Source organism: Aplidium turbinatum, chromosome 17 (genome assembly GCF_918807975.1).
Source record: "Aplidium turbinatum chromosome 17, kaAplTurb1.1, whole genome shotgun sequence".
In the NCBI taxonomy this organism is placed as follows: Eukaryota; Metazoa; Chordata; class Ascidiacea; order Aplousobranchia; family Polyclinidae; genus Aplidium; species Aplidium turbinatum.
This window is the reverse complement of record NC_137488.1, coordinates 4,121,180-4,148,227: the sequence shown is the minus strand read 5'-3', so window position 1 is coordinate 4,148,227 and position 27,048 is coordinate 4,121,180. Positions and strand designations below refer to the sequence as shown.

The following is a 27,048-nucleotide window of genomic DNA, read 5'->3' as shown; positions in this document are numbered from 1 at the left end:
AAAAGTTTTCCAAGCAAACCATTTAATTAATCTATATGTACCTTATTTTGTATATGCACATCATTTCGTTGTTTAGAAAGCTGAGCAAATGGGTTAATGTGGTTCTAAGGTAGGCGTTTGTTGTCATAGGTAGTTTGGTATGCAGTTAACATTTTTTGAAAAATTCAAAAGTAGTTTGATGATTCTGATAGGAAAAAATATAAATATCTCAACGAATGATTCTATGAAAAAGTAACTATTAAACAGAAATTAAAATTCAATTTATTGCTTTTCATTGTTTGCTGTTCATGAATATGTCCTTATACTTGAGTGTTTTTTAAGAAATCAAGCTTTTTTGTTAATTCAATTCTAATTTGGCAACTCTGTATCCATCGATTTTGGTGCAACTTCCAAAGAAATTTTCTCAGATAAAAGGTGAGATGTTTTAGTTTAACTTCCATAGGCTTACTTGCAATGTCGTAGGTTTTGTTAATTTGTGATACAACGATTTATTTATGTGATAACTTTTGTTCCCAGTCGAGTTCGGTTTTGGGTGTGTGAGTAGTTCCTTTTTTGAAGTTTAGATCTAGATATCATCTAGCAACCCTGCTAGGAGAGGGTTCAAATTGATCAGAAAATTGTGGAAAAAGAGGTGGTTGATACATCTCCAGGAATGTCCAACTGCTTTACGGTTGCAGCTGTCAAGCATTGGGAACTTAACGATAGATTGAACCTTTGTCGTCGGAGTGCGAGGACCTCTTTAAAAATCTTAATCCTGACAGTTTCACACAGCGACGTTTAAGGTCTAGACTTAGCCTATATTCATTTGTTCAATTCTACTTCTTCATAGATCAAACTGAAAGTAATAAAAAATTCTATTTTCTCAAATGGCTTAAACAAGCAAATGAAAGCTAAAGTTGCCTTAAAAATTTGATGCAAACTGGCCTCGTTTTTTTCGCCTGGCACAGCTAAATCATCGGCATTTTTAGCAAGATCCTGGCATAAACCATTTGTTGAACAATTGTTCAGATTGAAAGTCCAAAATTATTATTGCATATTGAGAATAAAATAAAAACTGTAACATACATTAACGTACATTAAAAAAGATATAGACCTTCGCTTTCTATTTCAACAATGAATTGAAGGTTGGCTACAGGTTAATTCCCCATATTTCTGCATTGATTCTTAAATTAACTGAGTTTTGTAATTGTTATGCAGGGATTGAAAAGATGACAACAGCTGAAAACTTAGAAGCAATGAGATACAAGATAGAGATCTTTTCGTTGGTTTCGTTAGATGATGAAAAATACGAACTTCGACGTGGTGTTATTAACGAAAATACTCCTGCATCGGTACAAAGTCTCGCAGCATTCCGACAGAACCCAACAAACAGTAACAAAGGCGCAGGTGTTGCTGCACAAAAGAGACAATCAACCAGCCAACCGACGTTAAGCCCTTTAAAACACATGCGAACTTCTGTGGGTGTATCTGGTGAAGGTAGCAGTGCAGAGCTTCATGCTTTGCCTCACCATCAATCATTTAATGAAGCAATCAGACCCTCAATCGTTCAGCAACCAAACTCATCAAGACAAGCAGATCTATATGATAAAATCGTTGCTGAAAAAGGCAGCTTGCCACAAAAGTGTTGGCGTTCTACCCATGCTCTGGATTTTAAGTTTAATACCAGCCATCAAGATGGGCCAGGTTTGAGGTATTCAACCGATGATTTTGATATTCTAAAGCCTCTTGGTCAGAGCGGAAAGGAGCCTTCGACAACATCTGATGCGGAAGCGGTAAGTTCACTATATCTGTTAAAGCCTATAATAAAAATTAGTGGGATGCTATGTGGAAAAATCTCGGATTCATTCTCGAAATCCTACTACAGGGCCTCTAAGTTCCTTTATTATGCAATAGATTCTCGCTCTTGACTAGGGAGTAGTGTTCCGAAAGCTAGTGCAATTCGCTGTTACCACAGCGAACTCGCAGCATCAGACTAAAACAGGTCGTTAATAACTACGTTGTGAAGTAAGCTCCTTTATTATTCCGGCCAGCAAGCATAGCCCACTTACCAGAGCTCCTTCCAGGCGTCCAAATTTTCTCCATCTTGGCATCCGAAATAAAAAATAAGTTGAAATAGCCTTCAAGTTTTTATAGGTCAACGCTTTTTGCGAAATTTTTATCTGCAATATTTTTGTCAGCGTATGAGATACTTTGTGGAGAAAAAAATCGAAACATGAATGGAAAAAGAATGCTTCAAATATCGAAGGAGTAGTAAAATTTTGGCTTGTGAAAGCCGGCGACCAGCCATGGCCTACCGGCGAGGCTGTTTCGGAAGCCATGGACGCTGGGAGCTTAGAGGCCTGCTACAAGTGAAGCTACGTTTATCGATCGTTATTATTTTGCAAGTACCTCCTTTCATTTTACATGTTGCCTTTTTCCGACCTAAAACGCTATCAACACGTAATGTTGCCATCATTTTTTTTTTTCTGGGTGCCTTTTAAGTAAGATATCAAGATAATATGATTAAATCACAAAATTTTTTAAACTTTAGTTTTTAGAAAATTTCCGTCGCTTCAAAAAATTTTGCTGGCTGTAGTTGCGTACCACTGACGTAGTTGAAGCACTAAGCCAAGACTGCATTTCCTACACCCCACGACTACCATGCCATCAGCAAAACTCTAAACCAGTGGTTTTCAGCGCTTTTTTTTGTATTTCTGTCGAATTGGAAAAAAGGGCCAGATGGAAAGCAGATTTAAAGATAGCATAAAAAAATTCGAACAAGAAGGTTGCTTGTGTAGCTTTTTTTAATTTTTTGAAACAATCTGCTTTCCAATTGGCCCTTTTTTCCTAATCGTTGCGCAAATGCACGCTGCACAGTGCACAGTCTTATTCAACTGTGTTCTAGCATACTCCAGTATACAAAATGCTTTTTTTACGCCATTGTATGGCATTTCTACATCTAAAAAGAAAAACGCCTGAAAATTAAAAGATAGAATTTTATGTTGTATCAGTACATAGGCTGCCTGTTAAAATTTAAAATCGTACAAACGATAATAATTCGCAAAGTTACAAGACTGTACAATCAGGTACAATGATGTCAAATTTTTTTAAACACCCTGTATTATGAAAAGTATCATCAAGTTTCGGGAAAAGTTGCCTTTTCAAACCCGATGTTTTGTAAATAGGCTATTGCAAATTGATAAAACAGAGTTTTTAAAACTATTTATAATTCTAAAAAAACAAAAACAAAAAACGCCAAAAATACTTCAATCCCAAACTCAAAATAGCCTTTGAAACGCAATAAAAAACGCGTTAAATTTGGTGGTAAAACCGTCAATATGGCAATCTTGCTTGAGCCTCATCTTGCACGGCAGCTTTTGGTTTTCAATCCATAATGCTATATGACTGTGTAGCGAAGTCTACGCTGTACTGAAGGCACGTTCAACAAAGCTGGTGGTAGCCTTGCAGAAAATAGCAAAATAAATTTTTGCATACAGTATAGCCTACGTTAGTAGTTTATTGTATTTTGTGATACAGTAATATCTTGATCCAACCACTTTTAACTGTTGCTTCGTAACAAAAATTGTTTCGCTCATTTTGAATATCCATCAGTTCATCAACATCATTTCAATCCAGTGGCGTAGCGTGATTTATTGATTGGGGGAAGGCGCACTAATTCGAAATATTTCCCATTATCCAATAAACGCATTACCTGACCATTTTCACTTCTAATTTGGCCTATTTTCAAACTCGTATGCAAACCCATATGCACACCACGTGGAAGGCTATCATCTTTATCAACAAATCATGCCACTGCTGGTTGATGGGCCATGGCCTTCACAAGTTTCCACACAGCTCTCTTTTCTGTTCTCATATAGGTGATAGCCTACCAATCTTTCTCCTCAATGTCATCCTGCCGTCTCCTCTTTGGTCTCGAGTAATTTTTTGCATCTCTTGGTTCTGTGATTATTGCATTCTGTGATTTTTGCATTCTGTGATTATTTTGGCCCTTCTGTAGTCTGTCATTCTTGCTGCATGTCCGACCATTGCCATTTTAGATTTGTTGCTTGTTTCCATGACAATTTTGATATATATTTTGTTTCAGATAACTTGTAATCTTGTCTGCTATAAATATTATTCTTTCAATGTTCTTTTGCGCTGCTACTAGTTTTTTTGTTTACTATTTTGTGAGTGACCAAAAAGGCTATAACAGACAAAAATGAAAACATATGCGTAAATCGGCTATAGATTCTTTATTTTGTAGAATTTGGAAAGCAGGTTTTCAAAAATTGATAAATATAGAAATTATCCTACAGTTTATGATGTACAGTATAATTGTCACGGAGATGAAGAACTAAGTATTCAACTCTTCAATGAAGATGTGTATAGCTACGACATAAACCTTGGTATTTTTTTTTTTTTTTTGGTCATTGGGAGGTTGAAAAAACAACATGAGTTAATGTATTCCATTATAACTTCAATTTACACTAAAATAACAATTAAAAACAAATAACCGTAGCCTATGAAATTGTAATAAACACTGCATGTCTGTTGAATATGTGCAGAATCCTTTTTATGGAATAATGAGCCTACTTGTCCATGAAGAACACTTGTATGCAATTGGAGTTTGTTTGCAAAATGTAGCCACCCGCATTGTTTGTAGAATTTCATTGCAAAATCTTGAATCTTCGAGGACTGGAAACTGGGAAAGGTTTACGAGTTTACCAAGCAGTCGACCTTATCATACTTCCATTTCAAAAGGCGGTGAGTCAATTGTAAAGCTAATAGGTTAAGGCAACAAGTCGTATTTGTGCATTGATTTGTAGGCTACCGCTATAGCTCAGTAGTAAATAGGTAGCCTATAGTTTTCTGGCTGGAATAGTGAGACACTCGACGACGATGACTCTAAAACAAGACAGCGTGCTTTTTGAATGTTAAGACTTTCATTCCTTCGCAGAAACACCAAGCAAGTAGCCTACTCGTAATTTCAAGCTCTGTAGGCTATAATAAATATGCTTGTTTTTATATAGCGCTGTCCATCGTGGAATGCGTTGCTCCTCAGCGTTTTACAGAGTAGACACTACAGTGTCAGTGCAGTCGTATAGAGGGGTGCCAGCTGTTTCGTCCTTGAGATGTTTCGGCCCGACAAGACATCGGCTACTTTGGTGGAAAGTGCAAGATTGAGAGTGGAAAAACACCGCAACCGAAAGGAAGTTTTTTTCGAAGTTGGCATGTAGCTGATCCGAAACTGAAACATGTAGTCTAGCTGTATTTTAAACTATAGCCAACCCTAACCCGAGCGACCGCACGCACGCTGCGACGTCGGCGCGCCCTTGCCATGGGGGACAAGACAAATTGCAGACCAGAAAGCATACTTTCAACGAATCGCAGTCGAAATACTGCTCTGGCGATCACGACACCCCAGTCTTCAACATAGTTGCTTGTCAGGAGGGATTCTGAGTTAGAGGCGTTCAGTCGTAAGCCCGCGGACGGTAGCTTCATGCTGCTGGTCGATCGGTCAAGCTTACGTAGGCTACCAAATGTCCGAATCTGCGGTTCCTCGTAGCCTACTGAGCAGAGTTGCTGTCGTGATGACCCTCGTTCGCGAGCATTCATCAGTAGGATTAACCAGTTTCACAACGGTCTAAACCCAGCTCACGTTCCCTATTGGTGGGTGAACAATCCAACGCTTAAGGGCCTTAACGTCGGGACCAAAGATCTCAGGGACGAAACATCTGGCAAGCTAGGACAGAAACGTCGGGACGAAAGATCTTAGGGACGAAACATCTGGCAAGCGTATAGAGGCGCAACCGAGTATATTACCTGAATCCATTCCACTGCTCTGTACCAAACGGGAATAAGATTCAGTAGCCTACCATATAAAAAAAGGTCTTTGGTTAGGCCCGACACCGACAGGGTATCGAACCCATACCTACCGATTCAGAGGCAGACGCTTTAACCACTAAACCATCGAGCCATATTTGCATAATTTCCTCATGTTAGACTAGCAGGTTGTTCATTTTTAAGTTTAAGCAGACGAAACCTAATGCAATTAATTTTTGGCTGTGGCTATATTTACACTATATAGTGTAATAATAGCCTCAATAGTGTTGCCAGATAAGGAATTCTTCCTTAATTTGAGAAAAGTTTAAAGCTGTTGAAAACAAAAACTTGTATTTTGGAAATTTTTTTAGTCCTGGGAACATCAAAACCCTAATCGTTTTCCTAACTCTAACCCTTACCTTAACATTTCCTAATTTTAATCCTAACTCTGGCAACACCTGATTGTGGAAAAATAGCCACTTCCTTAATTTTTTAGTGAGTGCAAAATTTAGTGAAGATATTACTTAATATTGAAGTCGGCTTCAGATATGTTTCAGGGTTTGGCTTTTGCTTCAATTTATTTGGCAATGTAGCTTAATTGTTTTGAAAATTTGAATCGCAGCCTCAAATAGTTTTTAACCTGTATTCTTTTTAGTGCTTTATAAAAAAATTAAAAAGTCCAATATAAATAAGTCCTTTTCCTTTATTTTCTTAGTAACCAATACAAAGACCATAAGCTGCGCACTTTGGTTTTGCTTTCAAATTTTGTCGATATGCTTTTTTTTTCTAACAACTATTGCTCTATAGGAAAAATTATGATTGTGGGCAGAGGCTATGGGCTTAATGACTGCCGAAATATAAAGTTTCAAACCCCATCTAATGACCAACCTGAGGAACACTTTGATTATAAATATTTCAAGAAATTACAAACGCCCAGAATAAAACACTGCATTGTAGATAATCAAAGTAAGTGGGTCACTTTTATTGTAAATATCAGTTTCACATTTTTCTGTTGATTGCATGAGTTTGCACGAGAAAGTATGCCATCACAGCAAACAGTGCGGTAGTGTGTTAATTCAATTTCAATCTTTTTGTAAGCGTTTGGTATTAATTGTATTTGCCTGTAACGTTCAAAAATCACGCGTGCAAATTCGCTATAGAAAAGAGGTCAGACTCCAGCTCCGGAGCAGCTGTCATGCTTTACAGCAATGGCTCCAGCTGTGGAGCTGTCGGGTTTTATGCCAGTGGCTCCAGCTCTAAAGCTGAAATTGTTATATCCGAGAGTGAGACAATTATTATGTTGCTTTGAAAAGTTTTTTTGTCGTAAGTTTTATCTTGTTTGTTGCAAAATAATTTCATAAAACCAAGCAATAAAACCGGATTTAACATGTTTATGTTGCATGAAACAGCGGAACTGGCAACCCTGAATGCAGCATTGAGTAATGGCTGATTGGCTACCTTGTTATTTATGTTATAATTAGGTCCGCAAAAGTCAATAAAGTCAAAATTTTTTAAGGACCTCGTTTATCCACAAATCAAAGAATAAAGTTGTTTTCAGCACCTAGGGGACTGTTTCTAAGAAGTTTATAGGTCAAAATAAAGTCAAAATTGACAATAAAGTTAAAATTTTCAATAAAACCACAATTTGTCAAATTATGGCTTTTGACAAACTTTTTGTGTTTCTTGAGAGTAATTTTTGTCAAAATCCTCGTGAAAGCATTGCAGATCAGGAACTGCGACACAATTAAACCATATTAACCCATAAAAGCAGGAAATACGTCACAATGCCCTCTTAGATCTGCAGCAACTTTTGTTGCAAATTGTCCCTTGTTTATTCATTGTTACGTATAATTTTTATAAAACACTCCCTCTGACCCTCTTCACAAACGTGGTCTTTTCGAAGATCAACAGTTTGGATGTTAGGAATAGCCTACTGACATTCTGTAATACAAAAAGGCCTAAGCAAGCTAAATCGTCTTCAGCAAAAGTTAGACAGATTTGTCGAGATTTTCCTATTGCCAAAAAACACGACGCACTTTTTATAATCCATAAAACAACTTGACTTTTCAACAAAATATTACGTTTGAGTCTGAAATCGACAAAATATTATGTTTGGATAACTGGTATCAATTCAAGGAAGAACTGTGCCCTCTAGAAGTAGGCTAAGCAAATAAGGAATAAGCAGAAATAAGCCAGAAATAGGTCAAAATAAAGTCAAAATATGATAATAATAAAGTCAAAAATCTTTTTTTTCAAGTCAAAATAAAAATGGCCCTAGTTATAATACATCTTATTGTGTAACAACTTGTTAGCAAACCGTGCTAAAAGATAAGTTCCATCGCAGTAACTCCAGTCAGGTGTGGCTGTCCTATACACTACTGGGAAAACTTTACACTACCCTAATTTACTTAATTTCAGGTGGCCTTGTTGTGCTTGGTGGAGAAGGCAATGATGGTGGAAAACTAGCGTCCGTTGAATACATGGAGGACCAAGACGTAAACTGGTCTTACCGTTCACAAATGCTTCGCAAAAGATCGAAATTTGTTGCTCTGCATCATGAAGGCTGTATTTATGTTATAGGTAAAATATTTGCGATGAAATAAGAGGAAACGATTTCTCGTTTGGTAATTATCTCTGAATAAAACTAAATTTAAACTAAAGAACTAAGAGTAATACTTATAAATGTATACATATTGTCATTCTTATGAGAGCTTAAGAAAAAATTGAAAGATGCGTCGTAAAAGTCTATACACTTGAAGAGTCAGACGAAAATATCACAGATCAAGTATTAACATTATTTTATTTACAAGCAGAGATGGGCAAGATTACCTGTTTAGATCTTGTTCAAGATCAAGATCACCAAGAATACGTGATCTTGATCACCCAACAGTGTGATCTTGAAGATCAAGATAACTTTTTGGGTACTTGAAAAAATGCAGTTCTTGATCGATGAGAGTGCAAAAACAAACAAATTTTACTCCTAAGCAACCTGGTTTTAAAGGTAATTGGTATTGCAAACTTTTGTTTTTAACTACTCGAACACTGGCCTAAAAGTTGTAGAAAGTTAATGACTGTTGCTATTATCAATCGTTGCTGTAGTTTGAGTAGGATCGAAAGTTTGCAACCTCAAGGCCTAGGGTTATTTTTTGGAAGTGGCTACTTTTACACAATGAGGTGTTGCCAGATTTAGGATTAAAGTTAAGAAGGGTTAAGGTAAGGGCTGGAGTTAGGAATAAGTTTAGGGTTTTGATCTTTGCCCAGGACTAAAAAAATTTCCAAATACAAGTTTTTGTTTTCAACAGCTTTAAACTTAGCTCAAATTAGGGCAGAATTCCTTATCTGGCAACACTATTGAGGCTATTCTTACACTATATAGTGTAAATCCCGTATTGGATGCCTGCGCATAATTTGAGCTGCTATACAGTTGTATCATTGTATGTTCCTCAAGGGCTTTCAGACCATCCAGCTCTGATAGAGGTAGGCGCAAATGGTTGTCTTGATTTGCATCCAATGGAATAGTTCCTCAATAGATCACTTGGCAAAGAAACCTCAAGATCGAACGGCGCTGATGGTTTGGCTCTCGGGGTATGTGCATAACTACGCATTTCTAAGACAGCTCTCTAATCAGTGGCACCTATAGTGAATGGAATGATTAACAGCCAACAATCAGAAACTTTACTCAGTCTATCTCGGTAACCGGGCCGCGATTTTTTTTCCCACGAATTTTCTGTCTCATTTGCATATTTCTGTAAGTGTGGCTACTACTGGTTACCGCGCGGCGCGTGTAACTGTTTTTTCAGGGTTGCCAGATACTCAAGCTATAGTAAGGCCAAATCCATTATAAAATAAGGCCAAAAAAAGGCCAAATTTTTTATTTACTTCCAAGGCTAAATAAACGCTAACAACTTAGTTGAAATAATTTTTTGAAAAATGCCATTTTACGATCAAATATGACAGATAATAATTTAGCACTGTCAGAGCATAATGACCGGTTTGTTTGCATAATTTGATTAATGAAAAATTACTGTAGTAGCAGATAAACTAGAAACCATTATTACTTCAATTCATGAACAGTGCTATTCGGAACATCTAACTAAGCAATCAGCATGAATTTGTCTTATTGAGTATATTTACCAGGGATGTCTACAACTGCAGGATTGGAAACTCTTTTCAGTGCTAGGCTATACATGACTACAGAAAAATTATTAAAATAAAACACTGTTTGTATGAACTAAAGAATATATAAAATTCAATTTCGCAATAACAATATAAAATATAGCCTACACTCACATCAAAACTTATTTGATGTATAGAAGTTTAAAACCACGAATCTAAAAAATCAAAAATAAACAAATGCAAAGATTCCCTGTCGTTCTGTAGCATTTTGCGTATTGCAAACCGGATCAGAAGTAAACGTGGAGTGTTCAACAATCAGTGAAATGTGTTGTCGTTATAATAAACTTATTCACAGACCAACCCAGTACGAAATCATTACGTTTAAGATGTCATAAGAACTAAAACTAATACTCGGTTTTGAAATTATTTAGCAGCAAAAGATTGCACAAATGGAATGCAAACACATCACATTAACAAACAAGGCAAGTGTATACTTTTACGGTTTACGGCAGTCGGCAGGTGCAACTTAATAGAACCGCCCTGTCCACCGCTAACACATTCTCTACTCTCTACTTATGTCTCTACTCACTAATTAAAATTAAAACGAATATAGGTCAGGCTCCAAGTGATGATAAGTGATACTTTTATATTACAATTGAAATTGAATTTCCTTAAAATAATACTTTCTAAACCGGTCAAATTTTGCAGCCATAAAAAGGGCCAAATAAGGCCAGATTTTCTGGCCTTATTTGCATCAATTTTTTTAGGCCAACTGCAATTTAAAAAGGCCAGTTTTCTGGAATTTGGCCTAAAAAAAGGCCATCTGGCAACCCTGGTTTTTTTACCGACTTTCACACTCACAGCAGCCGATTTTCAGCCGATACTCACGCTCCAGGTCCAAATCTAAACATTGAACCTGAAAAAAAAACGTAGCCTGGAGACACACCTAGCTTAGTCAAGTTTAAAAACATTGAATCATATAGGCATACGAAGCCGAGCAACGTGGTCAAGTTTCACATCTTCAAGTTTATTACATTTACATAAAACACAAAACTACGCAACAAATTAAGTATCAAACGTTTTCGACATACCAAGATGTCCTCTTCAGGAGTAATATGCATACAACTTAACTACATCTGAATAAAATACAATGGTTAACTAAATCTATAAACAGGAAAAGACAATAACTGCACACTAGCCTACTTCTGACGGTACCCGGTCATTTGGTCGACAGGACGTTTGGTCGACAGACATTTGGTCGACAGGACGTTTGGTCGACAGGACGTTAGGTCGACAGAACGATTTATTTTAGGGTTAGGGTTAGTTAACTAACCATAACCCTAATCTAACCCTGACTAACCCTAACCCTAAAATAAATCGTTCTGTCGACCTAACGTCCTGTCGACCAAACGTCCTGTCGACCAAATGTCTGTCGACCAAACGACCGTGCACCCTTCTGACTAGCTCAAACTCAACGATACAGGCTCCACGAGAATCAAAGGTAACTGCATCAAAAGGTGTGGAACAGATCACATGATATGGTAGAAAAGCAAAGTGCGAAAAAAACTAATTTTAAAATACAGAGAGCAAGAAAGACGAGCCGCAGCCCGCAAGCATAGCCTACAATTGTCTGTTCAAAAGTGGATTGTGACGTTTTATGTGCAAGGCTTCCAAGATCTTAGTTTGATACTCAGACCTGCCTCTGGACATGATCTCAAATTGCTTAATAGAAACGTTATTTTGGCATTCTGTGCATGAGAAAATGTGATCTTTAATTGCGCTTTTCTGTATAGAATTCAAATTCTGGTGTTCCCCAGCTCTAGTCGATAAATGTCTTGTTGACATACCGATGTATGTCAGCAGGGCCCGATTAACCATGAGGCACACGAGGCACAGGCCTCAGGCCCCCTGGTTTTGGGGGCCCCCAATTTTTTTTACATTGGTATCGTAGGCGTCAATACTTTTATAGGTTTCAAGCAGTGCCGTGTCAAGGGGGGCCCAGATCCCAGGCCCACCATCTCAAGGGGCCCACAAATAATACATTTTTGCATTTCAGAAAAGTGTTTTTTGAGTTGCTAAAGTTCACTGCATGTACTTGTCCATTAAGAATATGATTTAGGCCCTTATTATACTAAAACATCTCAAATTTGGGGCGTATTATACAAATTTGGGCCCTAACTACACTGAAACATCTCTAAAAACACCATTACTACCTAAAAACAAAGTTAAAATACGATAACGTTAGTAACATGATCTGCAGAAATGTATTTAACATATATTATAACAGGTTGGATGCAATTGAATATATGAATTCAAAAAGGGCCCAATTGCCACAAAGTGTTTTTGGCACAACTGTTTTAATTATTTTGGTCATTTACTTTTGTGGTGAAACTTCGACAATGATTCTATGCTTAAACATACTGGTAAGAAGCATCATACCTACAAAGTTCATTCAGTGAGGATTCTGTGGAGAAACTATAGAGAAGTTGAAGTACAATTGCTGTAGTTGGGCCCATTTCAAAATCAATGGAAAAATTGATAGGGTATTTTTTATGTGTTTACCGATATGTTTGAAAAATCTGGCTGTTTTTTTTTAAGTATCATTTAGAAGACATAGAAAGAAATTGGAAAGCACAAATAGTGAAATAAAAAAAAAACAACTGGAGGGCCCTTTTTGAATTCACATATTCAATTTCTTTTCATTGAAAGAAATCGGAAAGCACAAAAAGTAAAATAAAAAAATGGGGTTGGGCCCTTTGTGAATTCACATATTTAATTTATTTTCATCAATAAAAGTGTTTTGTGTTAAAAAATTGTTAGCTGTAAGCAAAATAGCATTTCGGATTTTATAGTTTAATTATCATTTCAATTTTAACATTTATAATATATACCTTAATTATAAAAACAATGAAAACTATCAATACTACAAAAAAGTGCTCAATGCTAAGCAAAAAAGCAAAGCAGAGCAAATTAAATCAAATATAGTTATTACTATATGAAGCCTTTACAAATTGTTTCACCTAACGGATCATCAGAAGGTCTTATTCAAATAGAATCTATTTAAATAAGACATTCTATTTGAATAAGACCTTCTGATGATCCATTAGGTGAAACAATTTGTAAAGGCTTCAGATAGTAATAACTATATTTGATTTACCATAATTATAAATATCCTTGACTAGTGATATTGCGAGCAGGAAAAACCTGTCCTGTATTTTTAGCAGAAACGTTCTTCTGTATTTAGTTTTTCTGAATATATGCACATGAAATTGCTCTTATCTTCAAATACCTTATAAGCCTGGCATATCACATGTTGTACGGTACAAAACAAAAATCATTCTTAACACAAGGGACCTGTTTATTCTTGCCACTAACCTAGGCTACCATACCCTAAACACTTTAATTAACTTGAATACCTACATAAAATTATGAAAGCTTTGCCTTGGAATGAAATAATGTTGAATAAAAATAATTGAACACCTGATCCTCAAAACGCTTTTCACTGCTTTAGTTTACAAATTACCGTACAATCACAATGTTTTCACTTTGGTTGACAGAACAAGTAATGTTGCCAGATAAAACATAAAAATAGTGAAAAACAATAATGTTACCAGATGACCAAATCTGAATGGAAATTAATAATTTCTACAGTTTTGGTTTTATCCTCAGATTTTATCTGCGCGGTACCGGGCGGCAAAGCAGGGTAAAGTTAAAACAGTCAAAATTTTGTGTGGTACGATGGTATGACCGCGTCGTGACCGATAATGTTCCATTGCCAGTATTGGAGCTGGTATACAAGTCCCCCCTACCCCCCTTGGCAACTCATGACAAAGACAGGACTCAACCAAACATATAGGGTGAAACTACTTTACCTTTGCTCAGGGATATCTAAAGAAGGATATACGAAGGCTTTTATTACGTCTGACAATAGAAGGGCTTTTGTTTATTGTAAATAATCTGTGTTTATCGCAAGATGACAATTGGCACCGATAATAGTTTAATAAATCTTGTTATGATAACTCATTGCGCTATTAGCATCAGGCCTGGATATTCACTGCATGCTCATGGTTGCTTGTTAATTCAACTACCCATATACTTGCTTTACATTTAGCCTACTGCAAAGGCTTTGTTAAGAAAAACAGCTTAGGCCTACTGGTAACTTTTCAACTGTCTTTCCAAACAAGTATTCTTTAAATATGCTCTACGTAACATTTGCTAACTGTCTTCTGTAGCTTATTGTACCAGCTGCACTACAAAACTTTCTACGATTTTAAAAAGAACCACATGTTTCACGCGCTACAAACTACCGCCCTGGTAGTGTCATGAGAATAAGGCAATCGCTGCGAGCCTTCATATCCCCTTCGCTAGATATCCCTGCCTTTGCTTTACTGTTCACACACTTCAATCCACATGTTTTGGTCAATTCCTCTTTATCATGAGTTGCCAAGGGTGGGGGGGGACTTGTATATCAGCTTCCCAGTATTTTTTTTTATTAGAAATTGTTAACACTTTTGGCTTTCATTCCGAGCAAAGATGTAGCTAAGAAATGATAGACCTGTGTTTGCGGTTCCTTACACTTGTGTTGTTTTCTAATTTCTAAACTGGTGAGAAAGTCTATTGAAATGAACCACAGTTCCATGTCGATGCAGTAAAAATATACACAATATTATAGGTCTGCTTGACGATAGAGGGCCCAAAATTATTCTGGCCCCGGGGCCCACAAAGGGTTTAACACAGCACTGGTTTCAAGGACCATTAATAAACTCTGCTAGTTCAAATTCAAATGTAGCCTAGCCTATATTTTGCTAGTGTTTCCTGTATGAAATTGAAATGAGCTCAATTGCCAATCTGTTAGAGAGATTTTTCATCCAATAATTTTTGTAATCAGTATAAAAGTGTTCATACTGTTAGAAAGTTGTAGGTAAATTGGCTAAATTAATATTTATGAAGTTATAGTTTTGCTTGAACTATTTTTTAGCCCATATTTCATCATTCGGTGATTGATTGATTGAATCTTTATCTTCGGACTGGGAAAGCTTCTTGCAGAGCTTAATCCTGGCAGTTTCGCATACTTGTAGAGGCCTTTGTATCACTGACGCAGGCCCGGTCACCGAGATTGACAGAGTGAAGTTTCCGATTGTTAAAGTGTTGTTGCCGGGGAACTATTCCATCCATTAGATGCCGCTGAATGGAGAGCAGTCCTTAACGTGCGTTGCTCAAGCGCACACCCCGAGAGTCGAACCAGCGCCGCTTGATCTTGAAGCTTCTTTGTTCCAGAAGTGACGCGCTAACCAATTGAGCTTCGCTGAGACTACATGGCATTGCTTTAAAAGCGATTGCCAACAGGGGCCCCTAAATTTAGCTGTGCCTCGGGCCCCCGTGAGCCTTAATCAGGCCCTGTATGTCAGGCTTGCATCACGCAAACAACTGAATTTATAAACGACATTAGAACATAGAGCAAAGGGCGTAGGCGACTTTAGCTGGAAATATACAGAAATATAGGCTACAGAAATATACTGAAAAGTGCAATTAAAGATCACATTTTCTCATGTACAGAATGCCAAAATAACGTTTCTATCAAGCAATTTGAAATCATGTCCAGAGGCAGGTCTGAGTATCAAACTAAGATCTTGGAAGCCTTGTACATAAAACGTCACAATCCACTTTTGAACAGACAATTGTAGGCTATGCTTGCGGCTCGTCTTTCTTGCTCTCTGTATTTTAAAATTAGTTTTTTTCGCACCTTGCCTTTCTACCATATCATGTGATCTGTTCAACACCTTTTGATGCAGTTACCTTTGATTCTCGTGGAGCCTGTATCGTTGAGTTTGAGCTAGTCAGAAGTAGGCTAGTGTGCAGTTATTGTCTTTTCTTGTTTATAGATTTAGTTAACCATTGTATTTTATTCAGATGTAGTTAAGTTGTATGCATATTATTCCTGAAGAGGACATCTTGTGATGTCGAAAACGTTCGATACTTAATTTGTTGCGTAGTTTTGTGTTTTATGTAAATGTAATAAACTTGAAGATGTGAAACTTGTTCACGTTGCTCGGCTTCGTATGCCTATGATTCAACAAAACGAACTCTCTACCGAAGCTTTAAAAAAGTTGATAAAAGAAATTGATTCTGGTCACTATAGTCTAAAAGTAAGATTATCCGAATTGATTAAGAATTAACCCTAACCCATTAACCCTAACCTTACTTGTTTTGAAAAGCTTTTGTGCATCGCATAATTAATGTAAGGAAAAAAAATTGACTTCGATGGGTGTCGAATCGATCAGGGTTGCCAACCTGTCTTCACCAAAAAAAGCCAGACCTAGTCACAAAAAAAGCCTAAAAAAAGCCAGCAAAAAACAGCTGAAAAAGCCAAGAAAAAACCAATTAATATTCATTAAACATACACATATAAAAAGTGCACAACCAAATAGTGTCCCACCGAACTTTGACTTCAGCGACAACGCAGAAACATAGCTAATGAAAAGACAAGCAACTAAAAAATTTTCTAGTTTCGGCTTCAAAACGAAATTCGGTCGGACACTACAACCAAATATTAGGTAGAAATCACTGCTCGAATTGACGCAAACCGAATTTTTTTCCTAAAAAAAATCGCGAAAGATAAAATTAAGCCAAAAAAAGCCAAAATTATGTTGGCTTTTTATTAATTTGACAAAAAATCGATTAAACATGAAAAAAATAAGCCAAGCGAGTTGAAAAACAGCCCGATTCTCAAAATCTGGCTTCAAAAAAGCCAAATTGGCAACTCTGGAATCGATGTTCTCACGAATATTAGGCAAAAGAAGAAACCACTGAACCAAACACGCCAACGAAAAATACGTTTGCATTCGCACGTTATAAATTCAAACTCTATGCGAAGTAACAGAAAGTTCGTGGGAAAAAAATTACGCAACCGACCTGCATCAGTGATTCAAAGCCTCTACAAGTACGCGAAACTGCCGGGATCAAGCTCTCAAAGAAGCTTTCCCAGTCCGAAGATAAAGATTTATACTAACCAAGCAACCAGCGTCGATGCCTTTTTCCATTGGCTGGAGTTCCCAGATTTTATGAAGCAAGTGAAATGTCTCAAACAAGGTAGAGAGGAGCAACCCTACGGCAAACTTCACATGATTGGGATACCTGAGAGAATGGGAAGATATTTTGTTGGGTTGTAATCGAGACGTTTAGTCACTATCAGCAAGCCGCTGATGGTGCTATCAGTGAGGCGAATACGTGCACTTCCACTTCACACAGGTGGACAATGCTCAGCAGGGATAGACAAGTGCAAGGTCTGCTGTGCGTCGCTTGATCAAGGCGATACGTGTTGTTAATTTCTTGTGCAGTGAATCTAGGATTCTAGGTAACGCATTACGTAATAATTGACTATATAGTAAAAATAGGAAAGGGGAATAATCGGAAGAACACTTTTGAACTACACCATTTTTTATCAAACCATTGTCTGGTTAATATTCAAAGCTTTTATTCGTATTGCAATGTAGTTGTCGCAAATTTTCATTGGATTATCAACATTAATCGCACTAGCTACCCATCTAGCAACCTTGGTACTGCTGTGTCTGACTACTTGCTAACAAAAAAGTTCAGAGATCTGAGGTCAGATAAATCGTTTCAAACAAAATCAAAAACTATATAAAAAAGGGATAGCATCTAATTACACATTTTATGTACTATTTTTTATTCTTAGCCTATATATCCTAAACCAGAGGTGTGCAACGTGCGACCCGCGAAGAAAAATTATGCGGCCCGCGAAGCGTGTTTATAATATAGTTTAGTCTGGTACGGTAGCCTACGTGCGAACAATTCATTGTAGAGTGGATTATTGTACATTTCGTAGCCTACCTTCTGGTAACCATTTTAGAAATCTTCCACCGGCCACCGCTAATCCGATTGTATTTAATTATTTGGAACGTCACTAGATCAGAGGCACAGAATTGCACAGAGAATAGCTAAACTATGAAACCGTATTCTGACGGTAATTTTGTAAAGCAGAGTCTTATCGATGTCGTAGAAGAAATGTGCCCTAAAATGAAGAGTGAGTTCGAGAAAATAAATCTGTCACGGTCGATGATAGCGAGGCGTATCGATGATCTTGCTTGTGATATAAGTGACACTCTCATGGATAAGGTGAAGAACTTTGTTTCGTGGAGTTTTGCGATCGATGAAAGTACGGACCAGATGGACACTACATAGTTGGCCATATTTGTAGAAGGAGTGGACAAAAACTTGAACGAAACGGAAGCTTCTGTCACCTCAGTCAATGAAGGTCACGACAACTGGGGCTGGCATCTTTACTGAAATAATTGATGCTTTCGACAAGTTCGAACTGGACTTGTCCAGCTTATGCGGAATCGCAACTGATGGTGCTCGATCGATGTCCGGAACTGGTATTGGATTCATACGGTAAGTCTCTTGAAGTCTGCCTTGAGGGAGAGAAAAATCAATAATACATAGGAATTTTTCATTGTAGGCTATTATTCACCAGCAAAGCTTGTGCGCAAAATCCTTGAAGTTCAAACACGTCTTGAGCCCGGTTATTAAAAATGAGCCAAAATTGCGCCATCGTTCGTAAGACTTGTGTCAAACCTGTTTAAACATGAAACATTGGATCACCACAGGCAGTAAATTCATTCGAGCACTAGGGCTCAACCATCGTCAGTTTCAAACGTTTCTGGATGATCTTAACACGACACATAAAGATCTACTTTACTTTTCCAAGGTGCGTTGATTAAGCAAGGGCTGCATGTTGCGACGATATTACGAACTGCGGAAAGAAGTCGTGAATTTTTGAAATTTAAAGGGCACCCAATAACTGAAATGGAAGACAAAAATTGGATATGCGATCTAGCTTTCTTGGTTGATATAACTACGCACCTGAATGAACTTAATACAAGATTGTGGGGAAAAAATCAGTAGGCTATGCGAATGAAATGTACTGTATGGTCACAAAAGGCTTTTTAAACAAATTACGACTTTGGAAAGCCCACATACGGACAGGAAATCTTTTCCACTTTCCAACTTTGAAAGACAATGGAATGCATCCTGAGAAGAAAACTGAATTTGCAGACCAACTTGAAAAATTATTGTATGGTTTTTTGGCTCGTTTCAAGGACTTCAAATGAACATTTGTTTGATATATTCTCTTGGCCAGTGGCGTAGTCAGGAATTTTGAAAGGGGGGGGGGTGTTTCGCCTAAGACGACACCCAGCGGTGGGGGGTCTGGGGGGCCTCCCCCAGAAAGTTTTGAAAAATTACATTGAATTTGGTGCCTTCTGAGAGCATTTTCAACAAAAATGTGGGTATGAATATTCCTGTAAAATGGTGCTGTCCGGTGGCATAGCAAAAGGATAAGATCATGTTTTCTTCGGCATTTTTCGGAAATAAAGCTAAGTCTCTATGTTTTCTTGTTGCTAATTCCTGGCTGAGATGTTTGAATGTTTGGTATTGGCAAAACTCGCTCTTTTAATGCAGATTTGTTTAAGATTAGGCAAATTTTTTTAGACTGAAAGCATCATTCTCAATATCGTGACGTCACACGTGTGCCAAAGGGGGTTGTAACCCCCAACCCCCCCCCCCCCCCCCCCCCTTGGCTACGCCACTGCTCTTGGCCATTCAACATAGACATTGCCAAAGCACCAGCTGATATCCAACTTGAACTGATTGATCTTCAAGAGAAAACGGATTTGAAAGCAAAGTATTTAGAAATGAATTTTGGCGATTTTTACCCAAAACATCTCAACCAAGATGACTTTCCACAATTGAAAAAATTCATGGCTTCAAAAATGGCTCTTTTTGGCTCAACGTATTTGTGCCAACAATTTTTTTTTTAAATGGGCTTCGTAAAATCTCAATATTGATCGGTTCTGACAGACGAACACTTGGAAAATGGACTTCGAATTTTGAGCACTTCCATTAAAGTAAATTTGGAAAAAGTTGTCGGGAAAAAAAGCCAGCTGTAATTTTCTCACTGAACTCGTTTCAAGACTGTGTGACAATAAATTTGAATAGCAGTTTTCTTCAGGAATGCGTTTATGCGTGTTAACTTATTATTTTTGGAAGGAGTTAACCCCTAATAATGCCATAAGAATAACCTGAATAACAAAAAAACTGCTTTTTGTGCCTGCAACTACTAGAAAGCATATGTTAAATAAACGTGCCGCCCGCGGTTTCACCCAGATATTTATATCTGGCCCTCCTGTAACAAAGGTTGCACACCCCTGTCCTAAACAACTCTCAGTCTGGTTGGTTCACTGCAGTCTGCAATAAGCCACTTCACATGACCAAAGTCGACTAGAGTCCATTTTTTTAGCATCGCCAACCTAAATTTTATAGACATCTAAGATTGGATCAATGAAAGCAAACAAAATTTTTAGAATTCACAAAACAGAAATGTCAACAGATTTTAGTCATTTTTTGTCATCCGTTGATATACAGTCGTAGGCTAGGTTACCACAGAAAGCTTTTTCAAATTTGAAATGACAAAACTAACTAAACTCGATTGAGACTTCAAATCGAATTTTATTAGACACATGAGTCATATTAACAGTGGCTAATGGTAGTAGGCCTATAGTTACCACTAAATAGGCTACTTTATACAGTAGGCCATACCAGTTTAAAAAAATGTCTCTATAGGCCTAATATATAGTAAGTCAACTTAAATTCCAAAGTGATCATGATCTTATTGACTTTTAAGATCAAGATCACACATAAAAAGTGATCTTCAAGATCAAGATCACGCCCATCTCTGTTTACAAGTAGCTTATGTTTGTTTTCTTCAAATGTAAGTTATAAAATTATTTCTCTGATGATTGTTGAGGGCATAGTGTTTTACCGAAAACATATGAGTGTTCCGAAAGTAAATCCCTATTGTAAAATAATTGTAATTTGTTTTTGAAGTGTAATTTCTCCAGTTAATGAATATGAGAAGAAAATATATTGCATGGAATTTTATTTAAAATTCAATATGGCCACCATCATTCGCCACAAGCTTCTCAAGTCGACCACGAACAGCATCAACTGATTTCACAAGAAACTCTTGCGGGATGGAACTCATAACTTCACGTATTCTCGCTTCAAGTTCTTCCAAATTTTTTGGTTTGGTTGAGTAAACTTATTCTTTTAACCAACCCCCCAAAAAAAAGACGCAGGGTGTGAAATCAGGACTTCTGGCTGGCCATTCGTGTGAACCACGACGACCCATCCATTTTCCAGGAAATTGGGCATTCAGCCATTCTCGAACAACAATAGCAAAGTGTGGAGGAGCTCCATCTTGCATGAAAATTAAATCTTCAATATTATCCCAAGCACTGATATAATTGTCCAAACTTCATTTTTCAGCATGGTGAGGTACCTTTCGCCATTCATGGTATCATGAAGGATGAACGGACCCACAATCCTATCCGAAGTCATTCCACACCATACCGCTACCTTGGGTCGATTCTGCATTTTTTCACTGGTAACACGAGGATCTTCTCCAGTGCAGTAGTGACAGTTATGACGGTTCAAAAACCCACCTATGTGGAATACTGCTTCATCACTCCAGAGTATATTTTTTAAGAGATCTGGCTAGTCTCTAAACCAAGCCAACATCATCACTCCAAACTCCATACGAATGTCGCAGTCTTCGGCAGAGAGTGCTTGGCAGTACTGTGGCTTCCAAGCACGCCATTTAAGCTCATTTTTGAGCACAATACGTACACAACGAAAGGAAATTTCTCTTGCTGTTTGTCGAATTGACTTTTTCGGGCTACCGCTAAACATATGTTGAACAAGTTGCACTACCTCAGGCTCTCTGAATTTGGAAGGGCGACCGCGCTTCTTTGAGTATCACTCACAGATCCTGTAGTCATGAGTTTTGCATGACAATTTTGTATCATCTTTGGGTCAATTTGAGCATGTCTTCCCTTAATGGTTCTCCACCATCTTTGTACTTCAACAATGGATTTCCAAACTTCGTAACGTGCAGCTATCTGGGAACGTTCCTGCACAGAGAGACGTCTAGCCATTTTTGTAGGGCTTTAAAATTTCAAACATATTAACAATGTTAAAAAACGAATTCACATAACATATCTCATATCTGAAAAGAAAACAAGATCATAGATTTAATTGCCAAACATTATGTATCTTACAAACAAAAATGAAGAAATAATATTGCAGGATTTGAATAAATTGTGAGTATTTTCAAATAGGAAGTTACTTACGGGTCACCCTGTATTAGTTTATTGTATTGTTTAATGATATTCGGAGCCATTAATTTGTCATTTATATAGATCTGTTTGTGGTATTGTGATTATTTTTCTCCCAACGTTTTAGGCCTACTTTTTTTTAGGTGGTTGTGATAGACAGAAAGGTGAAACGGTGGTGGATATGGAGTATTACAATCCCAGGAATTCTCAGTGGCAACATCTAAGTGGATTTGAGAGTAATAAAGTACTTTTATCTTTCGGATTCATTTGCAAAAACGAGATTTTTATTCTTGGAGGGTAAGATTGTGTTTAATCTTCCACCTACACTGGTGATGATCAGTTGCTCATCTAGAAACATTGTTGGGTTACCGAATCGAATTTCAAAAAAGCCAAAGCTTTTAAGAGAAAATTGATAATAGGAAAATGGAGTTCCAAAGAAACAACCAGATTGGTTGGAGGTGGAGAGATGACCTTAAGAACCTTTTTATAAATTTTACCTTGCATTGCTTGCTATTTGTGCGTTTTGTAGTGGTGGTTTATTGTTGAAAACGCACATTTGTATTTGATGAAATTTATTTAATTCACTAGATTTCTGTAAAAGTTGGAGTTTGTCTGCAAGGTTTTGTTTGAAATTGAAATTGGGTTTTAATCATTTTTTTATGATCACAAAAGGTTATCAATAATTAATTTTTGGACTGTTTTGTTATAGTCTTGTAATTAATCTTTCAGTAAAATTTCAAAAGTTGTCTGAGGTGTCACCACTTTTTTCCACATTAAACTTTCACTTAAATAACTGCTTTGAGCACTGGGATGGCTTAATTTTATTTCTAATAAGTTGAATTAACAATGTGGGTACCTACTTCGAAATATTACAAGAAGTAAAATTGAGCGAGCAAGAATATTTTGCAATAGTAAAAAAAATACATTTTTTGCTCCATGTTGGGTTGGGCATGTGGCCCAGTGGCCTGAACATGGGTGACTTGGTCCTAACAATTTTTGTCAATTCTTTTTCTGTATTTTTAGGCCCAATACTGTTTTGTGACGCATACTTTGTATTTGAGCTAATTCATCAAATTAAAAACTGGTTTCCTTTGAATTTAGTAGACCTAGAATTACAAGGCTTGGATTGAAACTAAAGTTGCGCGTTAAATAATTTGTTACACGACCATTGAAGGATTTAAATACGTTTTTGACGATGGTATGGTTTGTAGGCTACAGTGTTTAGTTTTTTAGTAAAATTTCGAAATTCAGTAAACGATTGTGATTTCGAGTCACTATTGAAATGTTTCGAAACTTTTCGTTACAACGAAAACGTGTTGTCTTGGTTTCGTTTCGAATGAATTTAATTTAAAGAATTTGTTTGGAACAAAAAATACGCTTTTTCGTTTCGAATAGCCTCACAAACTTTTCACGCTGTCGCTTGAAACAGTCTATGTTTATCATAATGGCAACCCTGGCACAAATTTTGTTTAATGTGTCTGCAATTTTCACCAAAAGTTAGCGTTTGTAATTTCGAAACATGCTCTGAATAAAATATTTCACTACGAAGCAAAATTGTCATATTTTCGTTTCAAATTATAGGTGAAATACGTTGAAGAATTTTGTTTCCAACAGTGTAATTGTCGCCTTGCTGGCAGGGTCAACATCGTGGAGTCGATCGTGGCTTTATTGTAACCAAAGCAATTTTAAAAAACGTCATTTATTGGATTTGACACTTTTTGTTGCACTTATAAGCTTAAATTGGCGTACCCTTGCTTCCAGATTCCCAAAGACGTTTAGTTTGGAATGGTTACAAGATCCCTCGAATGAATCTACAACCTCGCTAGGGAGAACGGAATGGAGGTCTTGGAAATTGAGTATACCACATCCGGACTTCGCGTTGCCAACTATGCGGTTAAAAACATCATTTGCTCAAACTGTTCGTTTGACAAGACAATGAAGAAAGCAGATAAAATCTGTTGAAACGTGTTTGTTTGCTTTAATCTGTCTCGAATGACTATGAAAAGTTGACAGTTGTAAAAAAACTAAAGTACAATCACATTTTGTAGCAGTCTCACAAGTAGTCTATTATACATGATTATATCGACTTAGTATGATGTCATTTACGTAAGTTCCTTCGTAAGCATAGGGTCACTTCAACATCCTATGTGAAATTACATGGCCAAGAGGCCAACTAAAGGTATAAGTTAGGCAGGGCCGTTGAGAGGATATTTTGGGCCAGGTACCAATAAGATCATCCGGTTTAAAATCAAGGCACTTCTAAGAAAAACGCACTAACTTCAAAGAATACTAGGTTGTTCCTCAACTTTTCGGGCCCCTAAAATCATCTCGGACCCGGACCCAAAAATACCCCCTGAACCTTTCTGTTTACGCTACTGGGTATAGTGGTGGCTATAAGCTTGTATGACGTTTCATATATGGCAATTTTTACATCGATGTTAGGCAACCTCACATCTTACTGTATTTGCGCCATAAACTTACCGTTGCAAAAAAGGAAAAGTTGAAAAAAATGATATCGTTTGCTAATTTATAAATAAGTAGGTTACCGTTGAAGGTGTTTTCCTAGCATTTTCTTTGGGAGGGGAAGTCATTAACACATAGCTGTGTTATGAGCAGAGTAGGCTATATATAAGTTATCGGTGTAAGTTGGCGTAACGTGATATTAGCGAGCAGGCAGTCAACTTACAATCGGAAATAGGAGCATAGCATAAAATCTCTTTATTTCTCGAAATCTCCTGTTCCCCTTCTTGCCATGGGTCTACGATTGCAGCAGGCCATAACTCTGGTAGGGTACAACTATTCAAGTTCTTGATAGAATTTTCATTGTTGGCGTTCACCATTCTGCTTCCAGTTCCGTGGCTACTAGTGGATGGAACAATTCATAGACAACATCTCAACAGTCGGAAACTTCACTCTGTCAATCTCGATGACCGGGCTTGCGTCAGTGATCAAAGTCTCTACAAGTAGCCTAGGCTATGCGAAACTACCAGGATTAAGCTCTCAAAAGAAGCTTTTTCAGTCCAAGGATAAAGATTTTCTCAATAAATCAATCAGTGTTGTCGATCAGAGCATGAATAAATCGATCGATTAAGGTTAAAAGAATCAAAATCTCTTTGTCGAGCTTGAAACTAGTCTACAGCATGCTTTTAAGGAGTAGATTTCTTTACTTCCAGGATTCAAGTTAACAACTTCATTGAACAAATGCTTTCCTTCTCGAACAGCTTTTTTTTTTAGTTGAGGTGGAGAATAGGGTGTTCCTCAAAACCATTTTTGAATTTTGTTGATGCCAGTTGTTTAAAATGTTCCATTTAGTGAAAAAATATCACCTGCAAAATAATTTAAAATTTTTTTATCTTTAGTGGTAGCTCAAGACCCTCATTTTTCTGCGGGGTCAGATAGCTCCAACGTCCATATCTAATGAACCACAAATGGTAGAAGCTTCATTTAAATAGTAAATAATGCAGAATGCTTGGTTTACTATCCAACTTTAATGCATGATATAACTCTAGCTGAACTAGATTTCAAGTTAAGTGCAAAAAACTTCATTTTCCAAAAAAAATGAAGGGAAATACTGATATTCACAACACATTAGTGATATCAACATAAATTCATTGTAACTAAAGTAACAGGCTACTACTTTTATGCAACACATGGATTTGAGTTCGTGAAATGACAATCAATAACTGCAATTTCCAATCTTTCTAACAATGCAACAAATTGAAATACTAATTTCCACATAGCCAGTTTGATGGAAATACCTTGCCATCATTTTTTTTGCATCTACAATCTACATGTGTATCTACCAATGAGCATGTTGCTGCAACAATAATCATCATCATCATCCGTTCAGTCGATTTTGTCTCTTGATCACTCTATAAACCTTCTCCTCCCACAGCTTTCGATTCCTCATAACCTTCTTCATCTCTTCCATGCGCATCCCGAAGTCATTTGTCACTGTATCAAGCCATCTTGTTTTGGGACGACCCTCCCTCTTGTTCCGTTGATCAAACCAAGCATGACGTCTTTTTCCAGTGATGTGGTTCTCATTACGTGGCCAAAATATGAAAGTTTCTGTTTGACTATTCGAGCTTCTAGGGATATGTCCGGATTAATTTGGTCCAAAATCTGTTTGTTTGTTACCGGTACTTTTGGTGTCCAAGGAACTCGCAGCATCCTTCTCCAAAACCGTAATTCGAAAGCGTCAATCATTTTTCTGTCTGCTTTGTTCATTGTCCATGTTTCACATCCGTAAGTTGTAATTGGAAATATGATACTTTTTATCAGCTTCTGTTTTGTTTCTACTTTGACATCTTTGCTCTTCCTAATCCTATTAATTCCAACCAATACATTTATTTCCAGTGTGATTCTTTTCCATCTCTGGTGAGTTGTTAAAGTCCCAGCTTATTTTCTTCTTAAAAATGTAAAGTCCTTCACTGTTTCAATTTCTTTATTGTCGATTTTAATGTTTGTGTGTGTGCAGTTTCTTAGTGTGTAAGGGGCAAAAAACGTTCCATCTGTAAAGTACCGATTGTGTTTTACTGTCGGTTGGGGAAAAAATAAGATTATGCGAGAAGATTTTGCAAAAAAACAGAAAAATTAGTTGTTTCTTCAATGTTTTATGGGGCACTTTACAAAGTACCCACTAGATCAGCGGTTCTCAACTTGTGGTCCGCGGACCACTAGTGATCCGTGGGCATTTGCCTGGTGGTCCGCGAGCAAAGTCTGAAATCGATATTTTTTAACCCTTTCCATAAAAGTTGTTAATTTTATCAAGGATTATCCACTAAATTGTCGTCTCTGCTTCATTATGTTCGAATAAGGATCTTGATCATGAACAGCTGCTGATGCATAGCCTACTCAAGTTCGCTGGTTATCAAGGGAAAAGTGTTTAACCGACTGTTTGAGTTACGTGATGCTGTGAGAGAGTTTCTTAGAG

At 37.2% G+C, this 27,048-nt stretch overlaps 1 protein-coding gene across 1 annotated transcript; it reads left to right on the top strand.

The window, feature by feature from the left end:
* Positions 1-312: 312 nt before the first annotated feature.
* Positions 313-24,075, top strand: LOC145786086 (uncharacterized). The gene is made up of 7 exons (XM_082597730.1): positions 313-414; positions 1,198-1,772; positions 4,545-4,743; positions 6,610-6,768; positions 8,221-8,382; positions 22,256-22,409; positions 23,874-24,075. The coding sequence occupies exons 2-7, from the start codon at positions 1,209-1,211 to the stop codon at positions 24,049-24,051; spliced, it is 1,416 nt and encodes a 471-aa protein (XP_082453856.1). The 5' UTR covers positions 313-414; positions 1,198-1,208; the 3' UTR covers positions 24,052-24,075.
* The last annotated feature ends 2,973 nt before the right edge of the window (positions 24,076-27,048 follow it).